General features: G+C 43.6%; 1 protein-coding gene across 3 annotated transcripts in view; it reads left to right on the top strand.

Moving 5' to 3' along the window:
* ppt2 (palmitoyl-protein thioesterase 2) overlaps nucleotides 1–22781 on the top strand; it is a 73017-nt gene that overhangs the window by 40508 nt on the left and 9728 nt on the right. For all 3 annotated transcript variants that reach the window (XM_008105699.3, XM_008105698.3, XM_016991841.2), the window contains exons 2-8: nucleotides 736–908; nucleotides 9574–9727; nucleotides 10283–10378; nucleotides 11307–11414; nucleotides 12980–13063; nucleotides 14384–14468; nucleotides 16418–16472. In XM_008105699.3, coding sequence (XP_008103906.1) covers nucleotides 747–908; nucleotides 9574–9727; nucleotides 10283–10378; nucleotides 11307–11414; nucleotides 12980–13063; nucleotides 14384–14468; nucleotides 16418–16472 — 744 coding nt within the window. In that variant the 5' untranslated portion in view covers nucleotides 736–746. The remainder of the gene's footprint in view (nucleotides 1–735; nucleotides 909–9573; nucleotides 9728–10282; nucleotides 10379–11306; nucleotides 11415–12979; nucleotides 13064–14383; nucleotides 14469–16417; nucleotides 16473–22781) is intronic.

Below are 22781 nucleotides of genomic sequence, written 5' to 3' on the forward strand. Positions count from 1 at the left end.
TTGTTTTTTGGGTTGCCATGATGCCATCACTCATTTATATATATAGATGATACAAATCAGACACTGTCATTGTTATATTGCTGCTATCATAATTTTAAAGAGCTAGTTTTAATTTTTTTAATAACTTTTAATGTTTATATTGGAAAGTGCTTATAAAGGTTGTATATTACTGATGTCATGGCCTATGGCTAGTACAATAAACAATTCATTCATTATATATATATGTATGTGTATGTGTATATGTGTGTGTGTGTGTGTGTGTGTGTGTATATATATATATATATATATATATATATCATGAGAGTGAGAAGATATTCTCCTTCATATAATGGTCTTTTGACTGGAGTGGGAAGTCAATTTTAATTTTTGGAATAGATCATTTTACTTTATAGCAGGCATGGGCAAACTTGGGCCCTCCAAGTGTTTTGGACTTCAACTCCCACAATTCCTAACAGCCTAACGACTATTAGGAATTGTGGAAGTTGAAGTCCAAAACACCTGGAGTGCCCAAGTTTGCCTATGCCTGCTTTATAGTACTGTTGGATTTACATGAGAACAATAATAATAATAATAATAAAACCAAAAGTTTTAAAGTTGATCAGCCACAATTGGTAGTGCCAAAATGGTTGTCCGTTGAGCTGATTCACCAAGAATGAAACAAGAGCAAGCCACGGAAAGTGGCAGGAAAATAAAATGCATGCCAAGCTCATATGCATATTTTGGTGCCTTTTCCAGGTGGTAGGATCATGCGGCAGGGGCGAAGCTACATCGGGGTCCTCGCTCCATTCTCTCTCCTGGCCACTTCGCTTTTGCTCACTCTCACAGCATCTTACAAACCTGTCATTGTTGTCCATGGCTTGTTCGACAGCCCTTCAGATTTTCGGCTTTTGCTTCAGTTCATCAATGAGGTGAGTCTGGGAGCCAGACGTGGGAGATGGTGTGGAAAAGGTATAACTCCAATTGTTGTTCTTAATTAGAGTGAAAACTTGGTAGAGCAAATGTTATGCAAATCTCATTGAGTCAATAGGCTGTTCCATTGAGCTTGGCCATTAGATTTAGCCTAGAGAGGATTTATGTGTTTATTAGAATCAAAGAGTCATAGACTTTTTAACAAACTGTAACTCTTGTAATGGAGCTCCCAGTGGCACAGCGGGTTAAACTGCTGAGCTGCTGAACTTGCTGACCGAAAGGTCGACGGTTCGAATCTAGGGAGCAGGGTAAGCTCCTGCTATTAGCCCCATCTTCTGCCAACCTTGCAGTTTGAGAACATCCCAATGTGAGTAGATCAATAGGTACCATTCCAGGAGAAAGATAGTGGTGCTCTATGTAGTCATGCTGGCCGCATGACCTTGGAGGTGTCTATGGACAATGCCGGCTCTTCGATGTGTTGTTGAAGGCTTTCATGGCCAGGATCACAGGGTTGTTCTGTGTTTTCCGGGCTGTATGGCCATGTTCCAGAAGTATTCTCTCCTGACGTTTCGCCCACATCTATGGCAGGCATACTCAGATGTTGTCTGCCATAGATGTGGGCGAAACATCAGGAGAGAATACTTCTGGAACATGGCCATACAGCCCGGAAAAAACACAACACTGCCGGCTCTTCGGCTTAGAAATGGATATGAGCACCAACCTACAGAGTCAGACATGACTAAACTTAATGTCAGGGGAAACATTTACCTTTACCAGAGCCGGCCCTAAGTATTTTTCAAGTGTAGGCGAACAGAATTTTGCCCCCCCCCCCCCCAAACCAATCACTGAAAAATAAAAGCATTGGATAAGCGAAAATGTTGGATAATAAGGAGGGATTAAGTAAAAGCCTATTAAACATCAAATTACATTAAGGTTGTACAAATTAAGCACCAAAACATCATGTTTTACAAGAAATCAACAGAAAAAGCAGTCTCGACTGCGCCCTCGTATGTTTTGCGCCCCAAGCGACCGCTTAATTTGCCTCATTGTTGGACCGGCTCTGACCTTTACCTTAACCCATGTAAAGCTATGAAGGCAAAAAAGTACAATGGCAGGATGTGTTATAATGTTATGATGATATAACAGCATTTTAAAAAACAGAAATCAGAAAAGAGGGGTTTTAAACATACAAGAAAATTCATGATCCTCACCTGAGCATCAGAGGTCATCTGAGTCTTCTCTATCAGTTATTTCATTGGGAATCACTGAAGGAGAGATAACTTGGTCACAAAAATACCACGTGTGAATGGATTAGGTGTTGTGTGGTTTCCTGGCTGTATTTTCTCCTAATGTTTCACCTGCATCTGTGGCCGGCATCTTCAAAGGATCCATCCAGCCTACTGGCCATCAATGTGTAACTCATGGATAACACAACACAGGTTCCTCTGAAGATGCCAGCTGCAGATGCAGGCAAATCATCAGGAGAAAGTGCTGCTAGAACATGGCCATACATCCCGGAAACCACACAGCACCTCAGTGATTCCGGCTGTGAAAGCTTTTGACAATACTAATGGATTGTTCATGGAAGAAAGAACTATGAGACATCTCCCAAACTGGCTACTGAATTGTTCAAAAAAGTGAGTTATTAATAGAATTATTTCCACTATGGGGAAAAAATACATTTTCATATACTGCTGTGGTTCAGCCATCTGCTGATAAAGATGTGGTGATTGTTATTCCATCGCCTGGGAGAGTGGATGGGGTTTTCAATGAGGGAAATGAGGAGAGTTTAGATCCTGTCTAAATTGGCTTGAAAGTGAAATTGCCTCAGAGTCCAGCAGACGGAGATGCAGCGGCTGGCGAAGACTTTTCGCCTAGTCGTCTCATAGCAACCCCAGATAAGGAGTTGGGTGGGCGAGAAAGTTCGCCTGAAAACACACCTGCAGTCAGCAGGAATCTCAGGCTTCATCTTAGGAGAGAAGCAAGCAAGTTAAGGAGGTCACAGAGACTCTGTGAGAAACAATAATGTGAGAAATCTTACAGGCAAGAGAGTCAAGGTCACAGACATGATTTCATGGCTTAAGGATTTTAAATGAGATAATTGTTTCCTTTAGAATTCGGATCAGGCAAGGCTACATAATAGTGAGGATCTCGAGTCTTGTTTCAAGTTCATGTTTTATCCTAAGATCATTGGAGTTTGAATTAATGCTTTAAGAAGTTCCTGTAGTCTTAGTTTTGGATTCATATTCATGTTTTGATTCTTGATTCTGGTTTGGTTTGTATCTTTTTATAGAACAGATTTAGACTGTTTGCCTTTAGAAGGCTTTTTCCTATTGCCAGTTTGGCTCATTACTTGTTGACTATTTTTCCCATTACCTATTGGATTCTGCCTTTCTTATTTCTTATGGCGACTTTTCCTTTTTATATGTGCTTTTCTCAATAAACTGTTTTACTGCTACTTTTGGATTCCTGGTTGGTGTTGAGTGCAAGGTGAATTCTGGCTGGAGTGCAAAATTGAAACTCCAATGCACCAATGCCTAGAGAGAGACAACATTGTGCAATGAGGCTAAAGCAAAAGTGGGACTAATGCATCACTATGATGGTATAACAGTCTGTTGTGATCATGCTCTTAGGATGCCCTTCCATGCAGTGAGGACCAACATAGGCCCCTTCTACACTGCTGAATAATCCAGTTCAAAGCAGATAATATGGATTTTGTCTGCCAGTATCGAAGGGGCCATATTAAAAGTTCAATTCCCTTTCTGTAACCTTTGTTGGAAAAGAATGTGGAGCAGTGTTTCCTTGCTTAGTTTCTCCATACCTCACAACCTCTGAGGATGCCTGCCATAGATGTGAGTGAAACGTCAGGAGATAATACAGTAGAGTCTCACTTATCCAAGCCTCACTTATCCAATCCTCTGGATTATCCAAGCCATTTTTGTAGTCAATGTTTGCAATATATCGTGATATTTTGGTACTAAATTCGTAAATACAGTAATTACAACATAACATTACTGCGTATTGAACTGCTTTTTCTGTGAAATTGGTTGTATAACATGATGTTTTGGTGCTTAATTTGTAAAATCATAACCTAATTTGATGTTTAATAGGCTTTTCCTTAATCCCTCCTTATTGTCCAAGATATTCGCTTATCCAAGCTTCTGCCGGCCCGTTTAGCTTGGATAAGTGAGACTCTACTGTACTTCTGGAACATGGCCATACAGCCCGGAAAACATACAACAACCCAGTGTTTCAGTTGTTTAAGCAAAATATTTGTTGGAAGAAGGTCCATAGTAGAAAGGTTGACCCAAAAGGGCAGCTTGTACGTTTTTTGGCAATGAAATGGGCATGGTATTGGTCTTCTAGAGAAACCTAACATCTATCCTGGGTCCTTCAAGAGGCTGCATGCATCCTATGGGAACCCTATTTCCATTTATTTTAAAGTAAAAAATGCCTTGTTATTCTCACTGCCACTGTTTTGTGACTGTAGTTCAGCTGGTTGGAGAGGGGTTGTGTTATCCATGAGTTCCTCATTGCTTGCCAGTAGGCCGGATGGACCAGTAGTCCTACTTGTTGTAAGGGAGTGTCCTGTATTGTGGCACTGCATTATGCAAGCCAGAAATAAACCCTGAAAGAGACATTAAAGAAATAGTGCAGCCTGAAGAATAATGCAGCAAAGGAAATGTAATAATTGGTTCGGGTTGCTATTTAGAGGCAGCAACCGGAGTCTTTAGATGGGATAAAAGAAGGCTTTGGTTCTGAAAGGAGGCTTTGATGAAGTTTGGGAACAAATTCCGGGTAAGGAAGGAAGCCAAGGAACAAAGCCCAGATTATAGGGCACTGAACTTTCCTCGCACTACTGTATGGGGCCTTTAGGTAACAAACACATCCACTAAAGACAGGAAAATAAGGGTTTATATTCATACAAAGACAAGACCTGTGATATTTCAGAGATGGAAGAGAAGGTAAAGAATAAAGAGGAGGTTCTAGCCCATCCTCTCAAGTCTACCATTACTATTATTTGGAAATAGGTTTTGTTTATTGTTTGATCTCTTCCTGAACACTACATGTGGTCCTAACCTTCATGTTTCCTTTGCAATAAACATGTGAAGTAGTTCATTCTGAAAGCAAAAGTTACCCAGTGAGTTGTTGAAGGCTTTCATGACCAGAATCACCGGATTACTGTGAGTTTTGCAGGCTGTATGGCCATGTTCCAGAAGCATTCTCTCCTGAAGTTTCACCCACATTTATGACAGGCATGCTCAGAGGTTGTGAGGTCTGATGGAAAATAGGCAAGTGGGGTTTGTATGTCTGTGGAAGGTCCAGGAGAGGAGAAAGAACTCTTGTCTGTTTAAGCCAAGTGTGAATGTTGCAGCTGATCACTTTATTAGCATTGAATAACCTTGTAGCTTCAAAGCTTGGCTGCTTCCTGCCTGGGGGAATTCTTTGTTAGGAGATAATTAGCTGGCCCTAATTGTTTCTTGTCTGGAATTCCCCTGTTTTTGATTGTTGTTTTTTATTTGCTGTTCTGATTTTAGAGTTTTTTTTAATACTGGTAGCCAGATTTTGTTCACTTTCATGGTTTCCTCCTTTCTGTTGAAATTGTCCACAAGCTTGTGGATTGCAGCGGCTTCTCTGTGTCGTCTGACATGGTGGTTGTTAGAGTGGTCCAGCATTTCAGTGTTGTCAAATAATACATTGTGTCTAAGTTGGAAATCCACAGCCAGGCTTTGAAGCTGCAAGGCTATTAAGTGCTAATCAAGCTGGCCAATTGCAACATTCACACTTTCATCCAACAGACCCATCCTGGACATTCCACAGACATACAAACCCCACTTGCCTAGTTTCCAACAGACCTCACAACCTCTGGGGATGCCTGTCATAGACGTGGGTGAAACATCAGCAGAGAATGCTTCTGGAACATGGCTATACAGCCCGGAAAATGTTATAGCACATCCTACATATAGCACATCCTAAACTTGTATCATCATTGCACTACTACAGTTAAAATAAAAAAATTAAATCAATCATGAAATGAGTGCTGGAATCTTAGTATCATAGAATCCTAAAGTTGGAAGAGACCCCAAGGGCCATCCAGTCTAACCAAATTTTGCCAGGCAGGAACACACAAGTCAAGCCCTCCTGGTAGATGGCCATCCAACTTCTGTTTAAAAACTTCCAGAGAAGGAGACTCATCACACTCTGAGTGAATGTTTTTCAATTGTCTTGGAGTGTGATAATGACACCATTAATGCAGATGAAAGGACATTAATGCAAAAAAAATGCTGTTGATGAAAATGAAAAAGTATGTAAATGATGCTCATTAAATGCAGCAAGGGTGTGATAGAAAGCATCGGGCAATCAGCTGGAGTGAATTTGAAACAGAATAATGCAGCATGGAGGTGTGGTATGATAAGGCCCTCATTCTTCCAGCCTCTCTCTGCCTTACAGCCTTAACAGGTTCCATGTGGTGTAAATTTTTACATGGGGAGATGAATGGGGTGTTGTTTTCATTGTGCTTCCTGGGTTTGACTGAAAAATCTGTCTTTCTGCGTTGGGGGAAGAGGAGGTGAGAAGTTCTTGGGCATTCCTGCATACTTATTCTGCAAGTCTTTCCTTTCCTTAATAGAATACTAGCTGTGGCCTGCCACGCGTTGCTGTGGCCAATTGGAATTGCACTGAATAGCCTTTGTGCTTCTAAGCCTGGGCGGTTTCTATATAGGGGCCTCCTTGCTTGGGCTGGTTGAATGGGATAGAGTGGCCTGTTGGCTTAGAAACCTGAGAGTTATCCATCTACAGTATATCCTGGTTGGGCTGGTTGAACAGGAGTGAATAGTCTTGCTGCTTGGAAGCCTGGCCGCTTTCTACCTTGTGGAATTGGCCAGGTCGAATAGCAATGAATAGTCTGAGTGCAGCAAGTATGAATATTATAATTAGTTACTTTGATTAGCATTGAATGGCCTTGCAGGTTCGAGGCCTGGCTGTTTCCTGGTTGAGGGAATTCTTCGTTGGGAGGTGTTAGCTAGGTCTGATTGTTTCCTGCCTGGAATTCCCCTGTCTGGAATTCTCCTGTCTTGTGCGTGTTGATTTGTATTTATTGTCCTGATTTTAGAGATTATATTGTTCTGTTTTCTTATTAGAACACAGTAATTCTTACATACGATATACAGTAAAGTTATGTAGTAATTACTATATTTTCGAATTTAGTACCCAAACATTGCCACATTTAGTAGAAAACATTGAGTACTATAAGGCAGACTGCCTTGGGTAATAGAGATCATTGGATAAGTGATGCTTGGTTTGGAGGGGAAGTGTGAATGTTGCCATTGGCGAGCTTGATTAGGAGTGAATGGCTGTGATGCCTCATGGGCCTTGTAGTCCTGTTCCTAGTGCCATCGTGGCAGATGAAGATGAAAACATGGGGTTTTCGCCGGTTCAACAAGAGCCGGAGTCCTTTCACCTGCCGGATGTTGATGTTTGTCCTCAAGAATTCAGTAAAACAGACCTTGGGCATTCCTCGCCTCCGTTTCCCAGGAGGGAATCTTACTCTAGAGACAGAGGAGTCAGAGAAGCAAATCGCAGGAGTTTACGGATCGCTGCCAAACAACAGGCTGATTAGGCCTGCTTCCCTTGGGAAATTCTAAGGAGTCTTGCATCTGGACAAAGTTGGGTTTCGCTTCTCGTTCTCTAGGGAAAGAGATTGTTGGCGGGAAAACGAGACCCAATATAGGTGTTTGACGCGGGAGATTCTTTGCGGAGTCAACAGAGCAGCTTCAGGAGTAAGATCGTGTGTGGACTTCGTAACCCCAGTTCCTTGCCTCCCGGATCAAGCATTCAAGATTTTGCCTCGCTTTGCTTTTAACCACGGACCTTGTTCCAGGAATCACTGGTTGCCTTGCACCTAGTCACGGACCTTGTTAAAGAACCAAGTTATATCCAGCCTTGTTCCAGCCTTGTTGTCAAGCTACCTTGGACTCTTAAGACTCTGACATTTCCCCACACTATTGCTTGGCAATAGTGTTTCGGTATTGGATAAAGAACTTTGAACTCTAATATCATTTATTGGACAATACATTTTTGGACTATATTTGACCTCATTTGAAAGGTCTGCTTCTGAACTATATTCTTCACTTGTTTTTATTGCTTTTATATATTTCCTTAATAAAGATATTAGATAGAGATTGGCCTCCGTGTATGGTTCTTGGTGCCCAGCTGCCAGGGGTCTGACAATGGCTTCACAGCTTCAGTGCCTGTCTGCTTGTTGTGTGTGATGGTTTTGATTATTATTGTTGTGGTTGTTATTGTTATTATGAGAATTGAGGGATAAATTGAGAGAAAGAGGAGTAGAAAATGTAAGTAATTGAGGGAGAACTCTTCCTCCCTCCCGTTACTCCTCCTTCTTCCCTCGCCCCGGTACCTCCGTGGCATCGGTGTGCCTCTGATTCATGTGGGCCAGGCCCCTCCCTTCCTCCCTCCTCAGTCTGTTTCCTTCGTGCCGGGGCAGAGAAGGCCCCGGAGGAGGGTGGCTGGGGAGGAGGCCTGGCCGCCGGGCCTTCTCGCCGCCTCCCCCGGCCCTGCTCCCGACCAGGCCTCACGGCTGTGCGGGAGCAACCGTTGAGGGGAGGGGTTGGGGAGTGTGTTGGGCACATGCCTTTTTGTGTATGGTGCATGCGCTCTTCGTATTTGCCGGTTTTTGGGGTTTTGCGGGTCCCGGTTCCGTTTTGGGGGTTCGGTTGTGTTGTATGAACCTTGAGGCACGGCTTTTGCATTGTGTTGTCAAGTTTGGTGGTTCTGGGGCGTATAGTTGTGTTGTTATAGTCACAGCGCAAATAACTTTACCTTTTTATATATATAGATTAAGGCAAAAGACTGAAAGATAATAATAATATAATAAATCTTTATTTATACCCCGCCAACATCTCCCTGTTGGTGGCTCACAGAAACACTTCAAAGTGTCGCATGCAAACAACAGTACATAAGCATATAACAGCACGTGAGTATAAAACAACAGCAGGTATAAATAAAATGGATTCCCTTGAATCAGCAAAACAATAATCTATTATTACAATAATAAAGTGATCACAAACATATATGTGTTCCCACAACACATAAAAGATGCAACAAGCAGTAATATACAATGAAACAAATTCGTTATATTCACGTTATATTGGAAATCCCCTCCTACGAGAAAAAAATAGCGATTAGTATTGTGAATATAACAAATTTATGTTTCATTGTATATTACTGAGTCAGTTTAAGATATTGATTAGGATCTTTTTTGGACGTAGGAAATTCAGGTTGAAATCCCCACTTGTAGTAATATTTAGTGTAGTCATTCTGTCTCGGTCTGGCCAACTTCACCGATCTGTTGTGAGAATGATGTAGAAAAGGTAAAGCAGTGTTTTTGCTGCTTTAAACTTTGAAGGAAAGGCAGGATATCCATGTAATGAATAAATACACCAAACACCCCCTGCTTAGCATGAAAATACACAGGATTATGTGTGCATGTGCTCTAATGACCCTGTTCTAAATTTGTTTCCAGAGTGATAACGTTTATTTAGCAATTCCTATTGCTAAATATTTGGGAAATTACTATAATCTCTTTCTGAAGGTTTGAAACTTTTTGTTTATGCCTCTGATTTAATTCTTGTGGCTTCCCTGCAGACACATCCGGGAACCAACGTAACGGTTGTCGATTTATTTGACCGCACCGAGAGCCTGAAACCGCTCTGGATACAAGTGGAGGGCTTCAGGCAAGCTATTTACCCTATAATGCAGAATGCAGCTGACGGCGTCCATCTCGTCTGCTATTCACAAGGTATATGGGCTTTTAATGGAGAGGAGAAGGCTTGCTTTCCAGGGATCTGATAGGTCCCATCCATTGTTCTTTGACAGACAAAGTGGGCTTGCCTGACTAAAAGGGCAACTGGGGCTAACTGTACTTTTAACTTGACTTAAGTGAAGGCAAGAACTAGCTCCCTGCTGTTGTTGAAATACTCAGGAGATCTAATAGACCTCTTTCCCTGTCCTTGGACTTCCCATCACTTTTTGTTTTGGAAAAAGACTCATCCGTCCTGGACCTAAACGTCATCTCTTGCCCTCGTCCAGAGGGATGTGACAAAATTACTTATTATTTCATGAAGGGAATGGGAACATTTTAAGTATTTTTTTTCAAATATAGTATGACCCCATATCTGTGTGGGATACATTAGAATCATATTAAAATAACAGAGTTGGAAGAGACCACATGGGCCATCTAGTCCAACCACCAAGCACTTTCACTTGATGGATTGGGGTGAAATTTGTACATAGAGTTCGTTCAGCCTTTCCCCATTGTTCTGCAAACGAAACTCCATTTTCCTCTTTCTTGCAGGTGGACTCATTTGTCGTGCCCTCCTCTCCACGATGCCTGATCACAATGTGGACACGTTCATCTCTCTCTCATCCCCACAAATGGGGCAATATGGAGGTACATTATGAGCTAAGAGATAAGGGTGGTACAGTAGAGTCTCACTTATCCAAGCTAAACGGGCCGTCAGAACCTTGGATAAGCGAATATCTTGGATAATAAGGAGGGATTAAGGAAAAGCCTATTAAACATCAAATTAGGTTATGATTTTACAAATTAAACACCAAAACATTATGTTATACAACAAATTTGACAGAAAAAGTAGTTCAATATGCAGGAATGCTATGTAGTAATTACTGTATTTACGAATTTAGCACCAAAATATCATGATATATTGAAAACATTGACTACAAAAATGCCTTGGATAATCCAGAACCTTGGATAAGTGAGACTCTACTGTAGTAGAGAAAACAATTTAAGCATATATGCTTGCAGATTAGACTTATATGTTATTAGAGTAGATATGTGTTTTGTATTGCTTGATATGTAATTGTTATTTAAGTATGTTTGTATATGTATAAATAATTATTTATCTTTATAAGTGTTTTTCTTTTTGTTAATTTTTTAATTTAAAAATAATGGATCACAGGTGGAAAACTTCTTAGAGGTGTTTTTGGTCTGATATAGTCTTTTTAAAAAATAAAATAAAGCCAATTTTACAATAATGAAAGTAGGAGAGATTGTTAGACTTCTCTTAACAGTGTCTATTGGGACATTTCTCAGCCCATATGTTTTTATCGCATGCCTTTTACAGAAATGCCAGCAATTACTTCCTTCCTAGACAATGGAAGTTATGGGAGGAAACCCTAGCTTTTGGCCCCTTAGTCACCAAGTATTGTGCATACAAAATAAATGGGTCTGAGATGGACTCAGACAACGGGTAGATTGGAAGCATTGTAATGAGCACCTTAGATATATAAGATGGGTCATTCTGCTTAATATTAGAGCTAAGTCTGACTTTATGTGTGCTCTCTCTTTTCTGACCCAGACACAAAGTACTTGAAATGGCTTTTTCCTCAGCACATGAAGTCTAATTTGTACCGTGTGTGCTATACACACGTGGGCCAGGATTTCTCGATCTGCAACTATTGGAACGGTAAGACTACCCTGAGTTATACTAAGACACCAATAATAGTTCTTTAGCATTTTATGGAGCACATTTGGTTGTTCAGAGGACTATCACCTATATCAGTGGTTCCCAACCTGTGGGTCCCCAGATATTTTGGCCTTCAACTCCCAGAAATCCTAACAGCTGGTAAACTGGCTGGGATTTCTAGGTCAAACCATCTGGGGACACACAGGTTGAGAACCACTGACCTACATGTTCTCTGCAGTACTGAATAAAATACGACCTGATGTACTTTGTATGTTTTTGTCGCATCCTCTGCCCCCAAAATATTCAAAATAAAGATAATTTAAAACAGTAGGAGATGATTATAGAATGCTGGATAACATGGAACTTCCCTGGGATCTTGGAGGACAACGTACTTTGGTGTAGTCCATGGTTGATTACATTATGTAACACGACTTTTGTTCATGGGTTATAAGTGTCATTTCTTAATTGGTTCTATCATAAAAACATGGGAAAAGTTTATTAAACTGCAAAAACCTTGTTTTGGTGGGACATCCTGCAGCACATTTTGCTATAGTTTTTCAATGAAATATCTCATCAAGTCTCAGTCAATTCAACATAGTTTGTGGCAGCCACAAAAACAAAGTTTATGGAATATAAACAGTTACTTTCAAAGTAAGTACTGCACAATTAAATAGGACTAAGACTTTCAAACCAGGAACAGAACACTTTTCAAATTTTGTTACATAGTGTTGTTGCTGTTGTTGTTTATTTATTTATTTATTTACAGTATTTATATTCCGCCCTTCTCACCCCGAAGGGGACTCAGGGCAGATTACAATGAACACATATATGGCAAACATTCAATGCCAACAGACAAACAACATTCAGTATAGACAGACACAGAGGCATTTAACATTTTTCCAGCTTCACGATTCCGGCCACAGGGGGAGCTGTTGCTTCACCGTCCACCAGTGGCTTTACTTCCTCATTCCTTTCCTCGTGCTTTGCTGGCAGTTTTATGGTGTTGTAAATTAGTTAAATTAGCCTCCCACATAAAGCATACCTAAATTTCCCTACTTGACAGATGCAACTGTCTTTCGGGGCTGCATAGGTCAACAGCAAGCCAGGCTATTTAATGGTTGGGGGCTTAACCCGACCCAGGCTTTGAACTCATGACCTCTTAGTCAGTAGTGATTTATTGCAGCTGGTTACTAGCCAACTGCACTACTCCGGCCCTGTTAATATTATTATGTCCTCATTACTATAATGTAATCAACCCTCCACATTTGCTAAAGAGAACATATCTTTCCATATCTTCAGGTTTTCTAGCATGGCTCATTGGGTCAACTTCCACCTGAAGCTGACCACAGCCAGCTTGGTTTTAGAGCCAGCTTTGAAGGTGGATGTGAATGATAGTGCTCAGAGCTAAATTTCAGAAGGAAGGAGAGTTGTGGGGAAGGGGAATGCAGGTCTTGAAATTATGGGAGGAAGTTATTTGACTGGCCTCTTTTGAGAGGAACGATTCAGGTAAAGCAGTCTGAAGGGTAGGAACCAAACATGATACCTCTCAACTTTTTCATTTTCAGATCCTCATCATCGGGATCTTTACCTCAACAACAGCAATTTCCTGGCCCTGCTGAATGATGAAAGACTCCACCCCAATGCCACTGGTAATAATGAAAAGTACCCCTCAGTCCCAATACACTTAAGGGTCTGGTAGAATATATCCAAGTGCCAGGCATGCCTCACATCTCCTCTTTCATTTGCTATCCTCATCAGGGGCCCTGTTGTGTATCCAGACACCCCATTGGTGTGTACATATGACAGGGCTTTCTTTGTAGTAGCACCCAAATTGCGGATCGCACTGCCAAAGGACATTACCCTTTCTCCATCTCTTCTGATCTTTTGGGAATCAGCTAAGACAATGTTAAGAGTATGACTCGCTCTTGGTCAGCCAGTGTGTTTCATGGCCAAGCAAAGTTTTGAACTCTGGTCCAGTGCTCCAACTCCTACACCATTCTGGCTCCAGTCCTTAGTAACAAGGCTTTCTGTCCTCACCACAAAGAAAGATATCTTTAAGCCTGAGAATAATATACAGTCTCATATATAGGTTCAGTCTTTTCTAAAATGCTTGGGACCAGAGATTTTTCAGATTATGGAATATCTGTATTTGCATATAAATAGTAAATGAGAGGGCCCCTGGTGGCACAGTGTGTTAAAGTGCTGAGTTGCTGAACTTGTGGACCAAAAGGTCCCAGGTTCAAATCCCGGGAGCGGAATGAGCGCCCGCTGTTAGCCCCAGCTCCTGCCAACCTAGCAGTTCGAAAACATGCAAATGTGAGTAGATCAATAGGTACTGCTCCAGCGGGAAGGTAACAGCACTCCATGCAGTCATGCCGGCCACATGACCTTGGAAGTGTCTATGGGCAATGCTGGCTCTTCGGCTTAGAAATGGAGATGAGCACCAACCCCCAGAGTCGGTCATGACTGGACTCTCTCTTCCATATGACACCCTTTCACATATTTGTACATGGGTCTCATGTCTCTTCTCAAGCTTCTCTTCTGTAGGCTAAACAGACCCAGCTCTTTAAGACACTCCTCATGGGGATTCATGGTCTCCAAACCTTTGATCATTTTAGTCGCCCTCCTCTGGACACATTACAGCTTGTCAATACCTTTCTTGAATTGTGCTGCCCAGAATTGGACACAGTATTCCACTCCATGGTGCTGTGTGATAAAAGGACCAGTCCTCCAAGACACAGACATGGAGATAGATAGCCTCCTCTTCCTTTTGGGCTTCTCTGGAAGCTGGAGGAACAGCACACATTCTTGTTCTGCTGCTTCTTCCTTCCCAGAAGACCAAAGCGAAGTGAAGACCACAAGTTCTTTTCCCATTTGGAGTGAAGAGGGGAATCCTTGTGGACAGGAAGAGGAAACTTGGTGACTCGAATATCTGGAGGCCTTGATTGTCCTTTTCTCTTCCACTACAGCTTGGAAGGAGAATCTCCTGCGGATCCGCAAGCTAATTCTCATTGGGGGTCCAGATGATGGAGTGATCATGCCGTGGGAATCCAGGTAAGCTCTTGGAGGTTGGTCCAACTTTTGGGAAGGGCTCAAGATTAGTATTTCTGCTGACCTATGCAGTGTATTCCATTGTTGAACAGTTTCGAAATCCTTACTAATGTTTTGGTGAAATCTCATTTCCTGTAGTTTGGATCCATTGCTCAGTGTCCTAGTCTCTGGAGACCCAGAAAACAAGCCTGCTCCATCTTCAATGTGACATCATTTCAAATATTTAAACATGGCTAACATCAGCCTTCCCTTTTCCAGTCTAAACATACACAGCTATCTCATAGGGCTTTTCTTCCAGACCTTTGACTATTTTGGTTACCTTCCTCTGGAAATATTTTTTGTTATTTAAAAATCGTGATCTGTCCTGATAAAGAAAAAACGAATGAATTCCCCCAGGCAGGAATCAGCCAGGCTTTGAAGCTGCAAGGCTTTTCAGTGCTAATCAGGGTGTTTAATTGCAACATTCACACTTGCTTCCAACAGACAAGAATTCTTTATCCCACCCTGGATCTTCCACAGATAAACTCACTGACCTAGTTTCCAATACCTCACAACCTCAGAGGATGCCTTATAGATGTGGCGAAACATCAGGAGAGAATGCTTCTGGAATATGGCCATACAGCCCGGAAAACTCACAGCAACTCAGTGATGCTGGTCATGAAAGCCTTCAACAACACATTGAAAAAAATGAATGCCGGGCAGCTTATAAGTTAAAACATTGCCGAACATTTTGGAATCCTAAATATCAAACCATAGTTATTTTAAGAAATGGCTCTTCTCCAAGCTAAACATACCTGGCCCTCTAATCAATTCCTCATAGGGCTTGGTTTCCAAACCTTGGATAATTTTGTCTGCCCTTCTCTGGACACCTTCCAAATTGTTAATATCTTTCTTGAATTGTTTTGCCCAGAACTGAACACCATTCCAGGTGAGGTTTGACCAATGCAAAATAGGACGAGACTATGACTTCCCTCGATTTTGATACTATAACTCTATTGATGCAACCTAGAATTGCATTGGCTTCTTTTAGCTGCTACATCACACTGTTGAGTCACACATTCAGCTTGTGGTCTACTAAGACTCCCAGATCCCTTTCACATGGACTGTTTTCAAGGCAAGTGTCACCTGACTTAGGAAAGGCACTGTCTTGAAATGCTAAACCAGTGGTTCCCGACCTTTTTTTGTCCAGGGCCCACTTTGACCAGGGACCACTTGACCAAGGACCACTTTGACCAGGGATTACTTGACCAGGGACCATTTGACCCAGCACCACTTTCCAGCATTTAGTACCAAAAGGGTTACAAATCAGTTTTCAGTCAACTTTAGATTCAGTTTGGGGTGCTGATTCAGAAAATTGCATTGGATAGACCACATCAGCTGTAGTTTCTGATACAGAACATATGCCATCCAGTAGATGCCATCTGCTCGCCCACAAAAAACCATATTTAATAATCTAGATCTGATGTGGTCTATCCAATGCAATGGCCAGTTCTGCAGAAAGAAGAGGAAATAAAATGAATAAAATAAAATAAATAAAGAGGAATGAGGTTGGCAGACCAGATTTTCATTCTCACGACCCACTGCTGGGCCACAGCCCACAGGTTGAGAACCACGGTGCTAAAGCAAGAGCATTGGCTGGAAGTTTAGCTGAAGGCTTCATGATATGACAAAAGAAATTCCTCCATTGTCACTGTCTTCTGGTCTATCCAAAATGGGTTACTCACCACGGTTTCATACCGGCAGTGTCAGTGTGTCCCAAAGGATTAAAATAGCCATGCTGACAGCATTGACAAGTGACATTCGTATACTCTTCCTATTTCAGATGCATACACCTATGCAGTTTTTTTCTTATCAGATAATATTGATGTGATTTTTGTGTAATGAGAACTGAAATTGGTCGAACCCGGTTTTCTAATAAAACCCCTTCCTTTCCCTTTTCTCTGTCTTTGCAGTTTGTTCGCCTTCTATGATGATAATGAAACTGTGCGGGAAATGAAATACCAGCCGGTGAGTATGAGATCTGGTGGATTATGCTCCATGGAAACAGATATGTGTGCTTCCTATAGGAAACCATATTTGCATGCCGCCACAAACAGCACTGTGCTTTGATGAGGTTTTGCAATTTTATATAAGGGACGTCATTTTACTACACTATTGTGTATATATCAGTGTTTCTCAAACTGTGCTCTGCCGGGTTCTTTGGACTTCAGCTCCCAGAAATCCCAGCCAGTTTACCAGATGTTAGGAATTGTTGGAGCTGAAGTCCAAAACATTTGGAGGAGCAGAGTTTGAGAATGGGACATGAGCATCCATGGATTTTGGTGTCCACAGGTGATCCTGGAACACCAGCAGATACCAAGTGTTCGCTGTATTGATTTCAGTTAATTTAGGCAGGCATTAGCATAATGTCAACATTCATTCATTAGTAATATTAATAATAATAATAATAATAATAATAATAATAATAATAATAATAATAATAATAATAGACACTTGGGAAGTGTTCAACTTGTGATTTTGTGAAACGAAATCCAGTGTATCTACCTTGTTTGCTGTGTCATACAATAAAATAATAATAATATTAATATTATTAACAATAACAACAACAACAACAATAATAATTGTTTTACACGCCTCTCCCTGTGGCTTGAGGCGAAGCACAACATTGTTAAAACAAGAGATATTATTATGTTTATTTATACCCTGCTTTTTTCTCCACACTGAGACTCAAAGATAAAACACCATTGAAACACATACAACAAGATAAAGTTAAAATTCAAGTTAAAATCCAATGATAAAATGCATATTAAAATGACACAAAGCACACATTTCTGACTTTCTGAAGGGTCCACATAATTTTTTTTGGCATCTCAATCAATCTGTGATGACTCATGGGCCTTGTAGTCCTGCTCAGGACATTGTAATTCCTGATGAGGAGGAAAACTTGGGTTTTTTACCTTCCCAGTCAGAACTGGATTCCTCTCAGCCAGATCTTTCCCAGGCAGATCTGGGAACCTTGCACCTGCAAGAAAGTTGTCTCCCAGAAGTATGTCAAACAACCCCAGAGCCTACTTCTCCCGTGTTCTTGCGCCGGGAGTTTTGTAAACAACAGAGAAGTTTGGAATCAGCTTCGCGCAGGAGTGCGAGGATTGCAGCTAAGAATGTGGCCAATTAAGACTGCTTCTCGTGAGAATCTTTGGGGAGTCTCACATCTGGTCTCAGACTTTAGCTTTCGGTTCTGATTCCCAGAGAACTGCTTCGGCGGGAAAGTTAGACTCTATTTAGGGGTTTTACCCGCGTAGTAACTTCGCGGAGTCAATTCGTCAGCCTACGGAGCGAGTTGTGTCTGGACAGCGCGCTCCGATTCAAGCCTCGCTCCTGCTCAAGCCTTGCCTTGCTATCCAGCCTTCGCCTTGCTTCCCAGCCTTTGTTTATCTACGGACTTTGCCTTGTTTCCCAGGACCAATCCTTGCCTTGTTCCACGGATTTTACCAAGTTATTCCACGGACCTTGTTCTTGATCTTAGTTACCTTGTTCCACGTTTTAAGCCTTGTTTCAAGTATCAAGTTATTTCCTAGCCTTGCTCAAGTTTATGGACTAAAGGACCTTGTCATCTCCCCTCACTTTGCTTGGCAAAGTGAGTGTTTCGGTTATTGGATTACAACTTTGGACCTTAATATTTCATATTGGACATTATTTCTTTGGACTAATTTTGACCTTTCCTGAAAGGTCTGCTTCTGGACTATCTTTTACATTTGCTTTTACTAACCTTATATATTCCTTCAATAAAGATATTAGTTAGATTCTGGCCTCTGTGTTTGGTTATTGGTGCCTTTGCAACCTGGGTCGCGACAGTTTGACTCCGCCACCCATAAGCACCAATTAACCAAGGCCAGAATGTCTACCGGAACCGTGCCGGGTGGGCAGCCGCTTACCTACACCATCGACAAGGATGAGGTGGATCGCATCCGCGACAGACTCAACGCCCAGGATGGAGAAATAAAGGGCTTGCGGGAGCGCGGAATCCGCCTCCCGGCCATGGCGTTGCCTACCAAGTTTACTGGAGAAGCTTCTAAGGTACATGTTTTCCGTCGCCAATGTCAAGCTTATCTAGAGGCCCGTGATGCCGAGTTTCCCCAAGAAGACATCAAAGTGGCGTGGGTTTACAGTCTTCTAGACGGGCCAGCGGCCAATTGGGCGACGGCACTGTTCGACCAAGCCTCTCCACACCTAAGATCAGCGCAACACTTCTTGGACCACCTCAAGGAGACTTGGGGAATCGAGGACAATTTGGAGGCAGCCGGGCACAAACTCCGTCGCCTTTTCCAAGGAGACAGGCCTATGTCTCAGTATATAGCCGAGTTCCGAGTGCTGGCCCACAACACCGGCTGGAACGATGTAGCCCTCAGAGGACAATTCCGGGAGGGTCTCAACATTGAAATGCTGGAAGAAATCTCCAAGGTGGATCCTCCCCAGACCCTCGAGGCACTCATTGATCAATGTTTACGGGCTGAAGTCATGATTGCCAACAGGAAACAGTGGGTTCGAGGCCAGGGCAGTAGAGCCGGGGCAAACCCCCCCGCTCCCACCAGCGTTCAGCCACGTCCAGTGTGGAGACCCCCACCGCCAACCCCATACCCCAGAGGAGGCGAGGAGGTGCCGATGCAGTTGGGCAATGTGCGTCCCAGACTGGATGCCGCCGAGAAGGCCCGTCGTCAACGCTTAAACCTCTGTTGGTACTGCGGGAATGGGGGCCACTTCGCCAGAGAGTGCCCGGCCAAAGGGAAGCCTGCCGCCCGTCTTGCGGCGGCGTCCTCCACGGAGACGAAGGCGTCTGAGCCGACTGGCACACAGCCGGCGGGGGAAGCCAACGACCGGGTGTAGAGAGGCTCGCCAACCCGGTCAAAAAATCTATTCAAGAGCCGCCAACCGGGGTCCTGTTCCTTCTCGTGGTCACATTATGGTCAGCAAAAAGGGGACCCGTCATGATCCACGCCATGATAGACTCTGGAGCTACCAACAATTTCATTGATAGAGAGTATGCCGACTCTCTGGGATTACAATATCATGATTTCAAGAATGCCCGTGTGGTGCAAGCCATAGACGGCCGCCCCCTCAAGACGGGCCCCGTAAGTCAGTGGTCGGAACCCACCAGGATGTGGATAAGGGAACATATGGAAGAGATTTCCTTCTTTGTTACCGAGGTTCCCCATTTCCCTGTGATTTTGGGAATCCCATGGCTGACTCTCCACGACCCTAACATCTCCTGGTCCAACAGAGAACTGCAGTTTGCTTCACCGTATTGCCAAAACCATTGCCTCGTAGCCAAGGTCTGCCATGCCACAGACACCGAGCCCATCATCACCTTGCCAAAGAAGTACTCCGAGTATTGGGATGTATTCAATGAGAAAGAAGCCGAAAAATTACCCCCACATAGACCTTATGACTGTGCCATTGACTTGGTGGAGGGGGCCCCGATCCCACGAGGGCATCTCTACTCCCTGACCGAACCAGAGCAAGAAGCTCTCAGGGAATTCATAGAGACAAACCTTCGCAAGGGATTCATCAGACCCTCTCAATCCCCAGCCGCCTCCCCAGTGATGTTTGTGAAGAAGAAGTCAGGGGAACTACGCTTGGTGGTGGACTACAGAGCATTGAACAATATCACCAAGCGGAACAGCTATCCCCTGCCCTTAATCTCGGATCTACTGGATCGGCTTCGAGGAGCCAAGGTTTACACCAAGCTGGATCTTCGGGGGGCTTACAACTTAGTTCGCATCAGGGAAGGGGACGAGTGGAAGACCGCCTTCCAGACCAAATTCGGATTATTCGAGTCCCGAGTTATGAATTTCGGTTTATGCGGAGCTCCCGCAACGTTCCAGCATTTTGTCAATGACATTTTTCAGGACTATCTAGACAGGTTCTTGATAATCTACCTGGACGATTTTTTGGTGTTTTCTAGATCACAATCAGAACATGAGAACCACGTCAAAATGGTGTTACAACGACTGCGGGATCATGGACTTTATGCCAAGCTGGAAAAATGCGCCTTTGATCTACAAGAGGTAGATTTCCTTGGTTACCGCATCTCGCCTCTAGGGCTTTCCATGGATCCAGCCAAGGTTTCAGCAGTATTGGAATGGCGGGCGCCAACTAACAAGAAAGAGGTGCAGCGTTTCTTGGGGTTCGCGAACTATTACCGCAAGTTCATTCCAGATTTTGCCCGCTGGTCCGACCCCATCACTAGCTGCATCCGTGGAAAGCAGCCTTTCCGCTGGACTGATCAAGCAGAGAAAGGGTTCCAGCAACTAAAAAAACTATTCACCTCCCAGCCAATTCTACAGCACCCAAATCCTGGAACCCCTTTTGTTGTGCAAGCGGACGCCTCTGATGTGGCAATTGGGGCTGTACTCTTACAACCGGTGGGAGATCACCTCCATCCCTGTGCCTTTTACTCTCGTCAACTAACCACACCAGAGAGGAATTACACCATTTGGGAAAAAGAACTACTGGCCATAAAGGCAGCCTTTGAAACTTGGAGACATTGGCTAGAAGGGGCCAAATTTCCCATTGAAGTCCATACTGATCATCGTAATCTAGAACATCTAAGAACTGCCCGCAAACTGAATCAGAGGCAGCAACGTTGGGCTTTATTCTTCGAACGTTTCAACTTCCAGATTCATTACGTGACCCCAGCCCAGACCAAGCAAGCAGACGCCCTGTCACGTAAACCGGAATACGCTGCAGGACGTAAGGAGACCTTTGAATCCCAACTATTACAACCCGAGAACTTTGCCACGCTCACAGTGGGGAACACCAAATCCATTTCCATTGGTTCAACTTCCTCTACTCCAGGACCCATCTGTGCTCAAGAAATCAGGGCTAGTCAGCAAGCAGATGCCTGGGCGCAGGACCAACTTCGCCAAGGTCTGCATTTTCCCTTTTCGCTTAAAGATGGGCTGCTTTGCTATAGAAATCATGTTTATATCCCACCCGGACCGGGCAGGGAAAAAGCGCTTCGTCTGTGTCATGACTGCAAACCAGCAGGACACTTCGGACTATTTAAAACCATGCATCTGATCCTAAGGGATTTTTGGTGGCCCAAGATCCGCAAGGATGTGGAAAAATATGTCAACACCTGCCCAGTATGTCAGCGCTCCAAGATAAGAAGGGAGAAGCCCTCAGGGCTTTTACACCCCCTTCCTACCCCATCTCGCCCATGGGAAATAATTTCTGCGGATTTCATCACTGACCTACCACCTTCCTGTGGATTCACCACGATCTTAGTGGTGGTGGACCTTTTCACCAAGTTAGCCCATTTCATTCCCTGCGAAGGCCTCCCCACGGCCAAAGAGACTGCGGATCTATTCCTTCAACATGTTTTCAGACTACATGGATTGCCCAAGAGTTTAGTCACAGACCGTGGATCTCAATTCACCTCTCGTTTTTGGAAGGCACTACAAAAACTATTGGGCATAGACTCTCGCTTATCTTCAGCTCATCATCCCCAAACAGATGGGCAAACGGAGCGCACCAATGCCACTTTAGAGCAGTATCTTCGCTGCTATGTAAATTACCAACAGGACAATTGGGCTTCTCTGTTACCACTGTCAGAGTTTGCCTACAACAATGGAGTTCAAGCTTCTACAAAAGAAACGCCGTTCTTTGCAAACTACGGCTTCCATCCACGTTTCTTTCCCCCTGTCATTGAAACTTCAGAAGTTCCCGCAGCAGAGGATTGGCTGCAGGAACTCACAGCGGTGCAACAACTTTTGCTCCAGCAACTGGACCAAGCCAAGGAGGACTATAAACGCCACGCTGACAAACACCGCCAGCCGGGCCCTGAAATCAAGGTAGGAGAACGGGTTTTTCTGTCCACTCGCTTTCTGCCCTCCCACCGCCCTTGCCGGAAGTTAGATGCCCGTTTCATTGGCCCCTATCCAGTGGTGGCGCAATTAAACCCCGTGACTTTCAAACTCCAACTTCCGCGTTCAATGCGCATTCACCCAGTGTTTCACCGTTCCCTGCTCCTTCCGGCGGATGGTGTGCGTCCTGATACAGACCAACCGGCCCCCCCTCCTGTTTTGATGAATGGGGAGGAGGAGTTCGAGGTTGAGGACATTTTGGATTCTCGCTTTCATCGCCGCCGCCTACAATATCTCATTGACTGGGTGGGTTTTGGCCCTGAGGAACGCTCTTGGGAAGACGCCTCCACAGTCCATGCTCCTGATCTAACCCGCCGCTTTCATCAGACCTATCCCGCCAAGCCGCGACCTCGCGCCTCGGGGAGAGGGCCCCAGTTTGGGAGGGGCCTTG

Source organism: Anolis carolinensis, chromosome 2 (genome assembly GCF_035594765.1).
Source record: "Anolis carolinensis isolate JA03-04 chromosome 2, rAnoCar3.1.pri, whole genome shotgun sequence".
Taxonomy (NCBI): domain Eukaryota; kingdom Metazoa; phylum Chordata; class Lepidosauria; order Squamata; family Dactyloidae; genus Anolis; species Anolis carolinensis.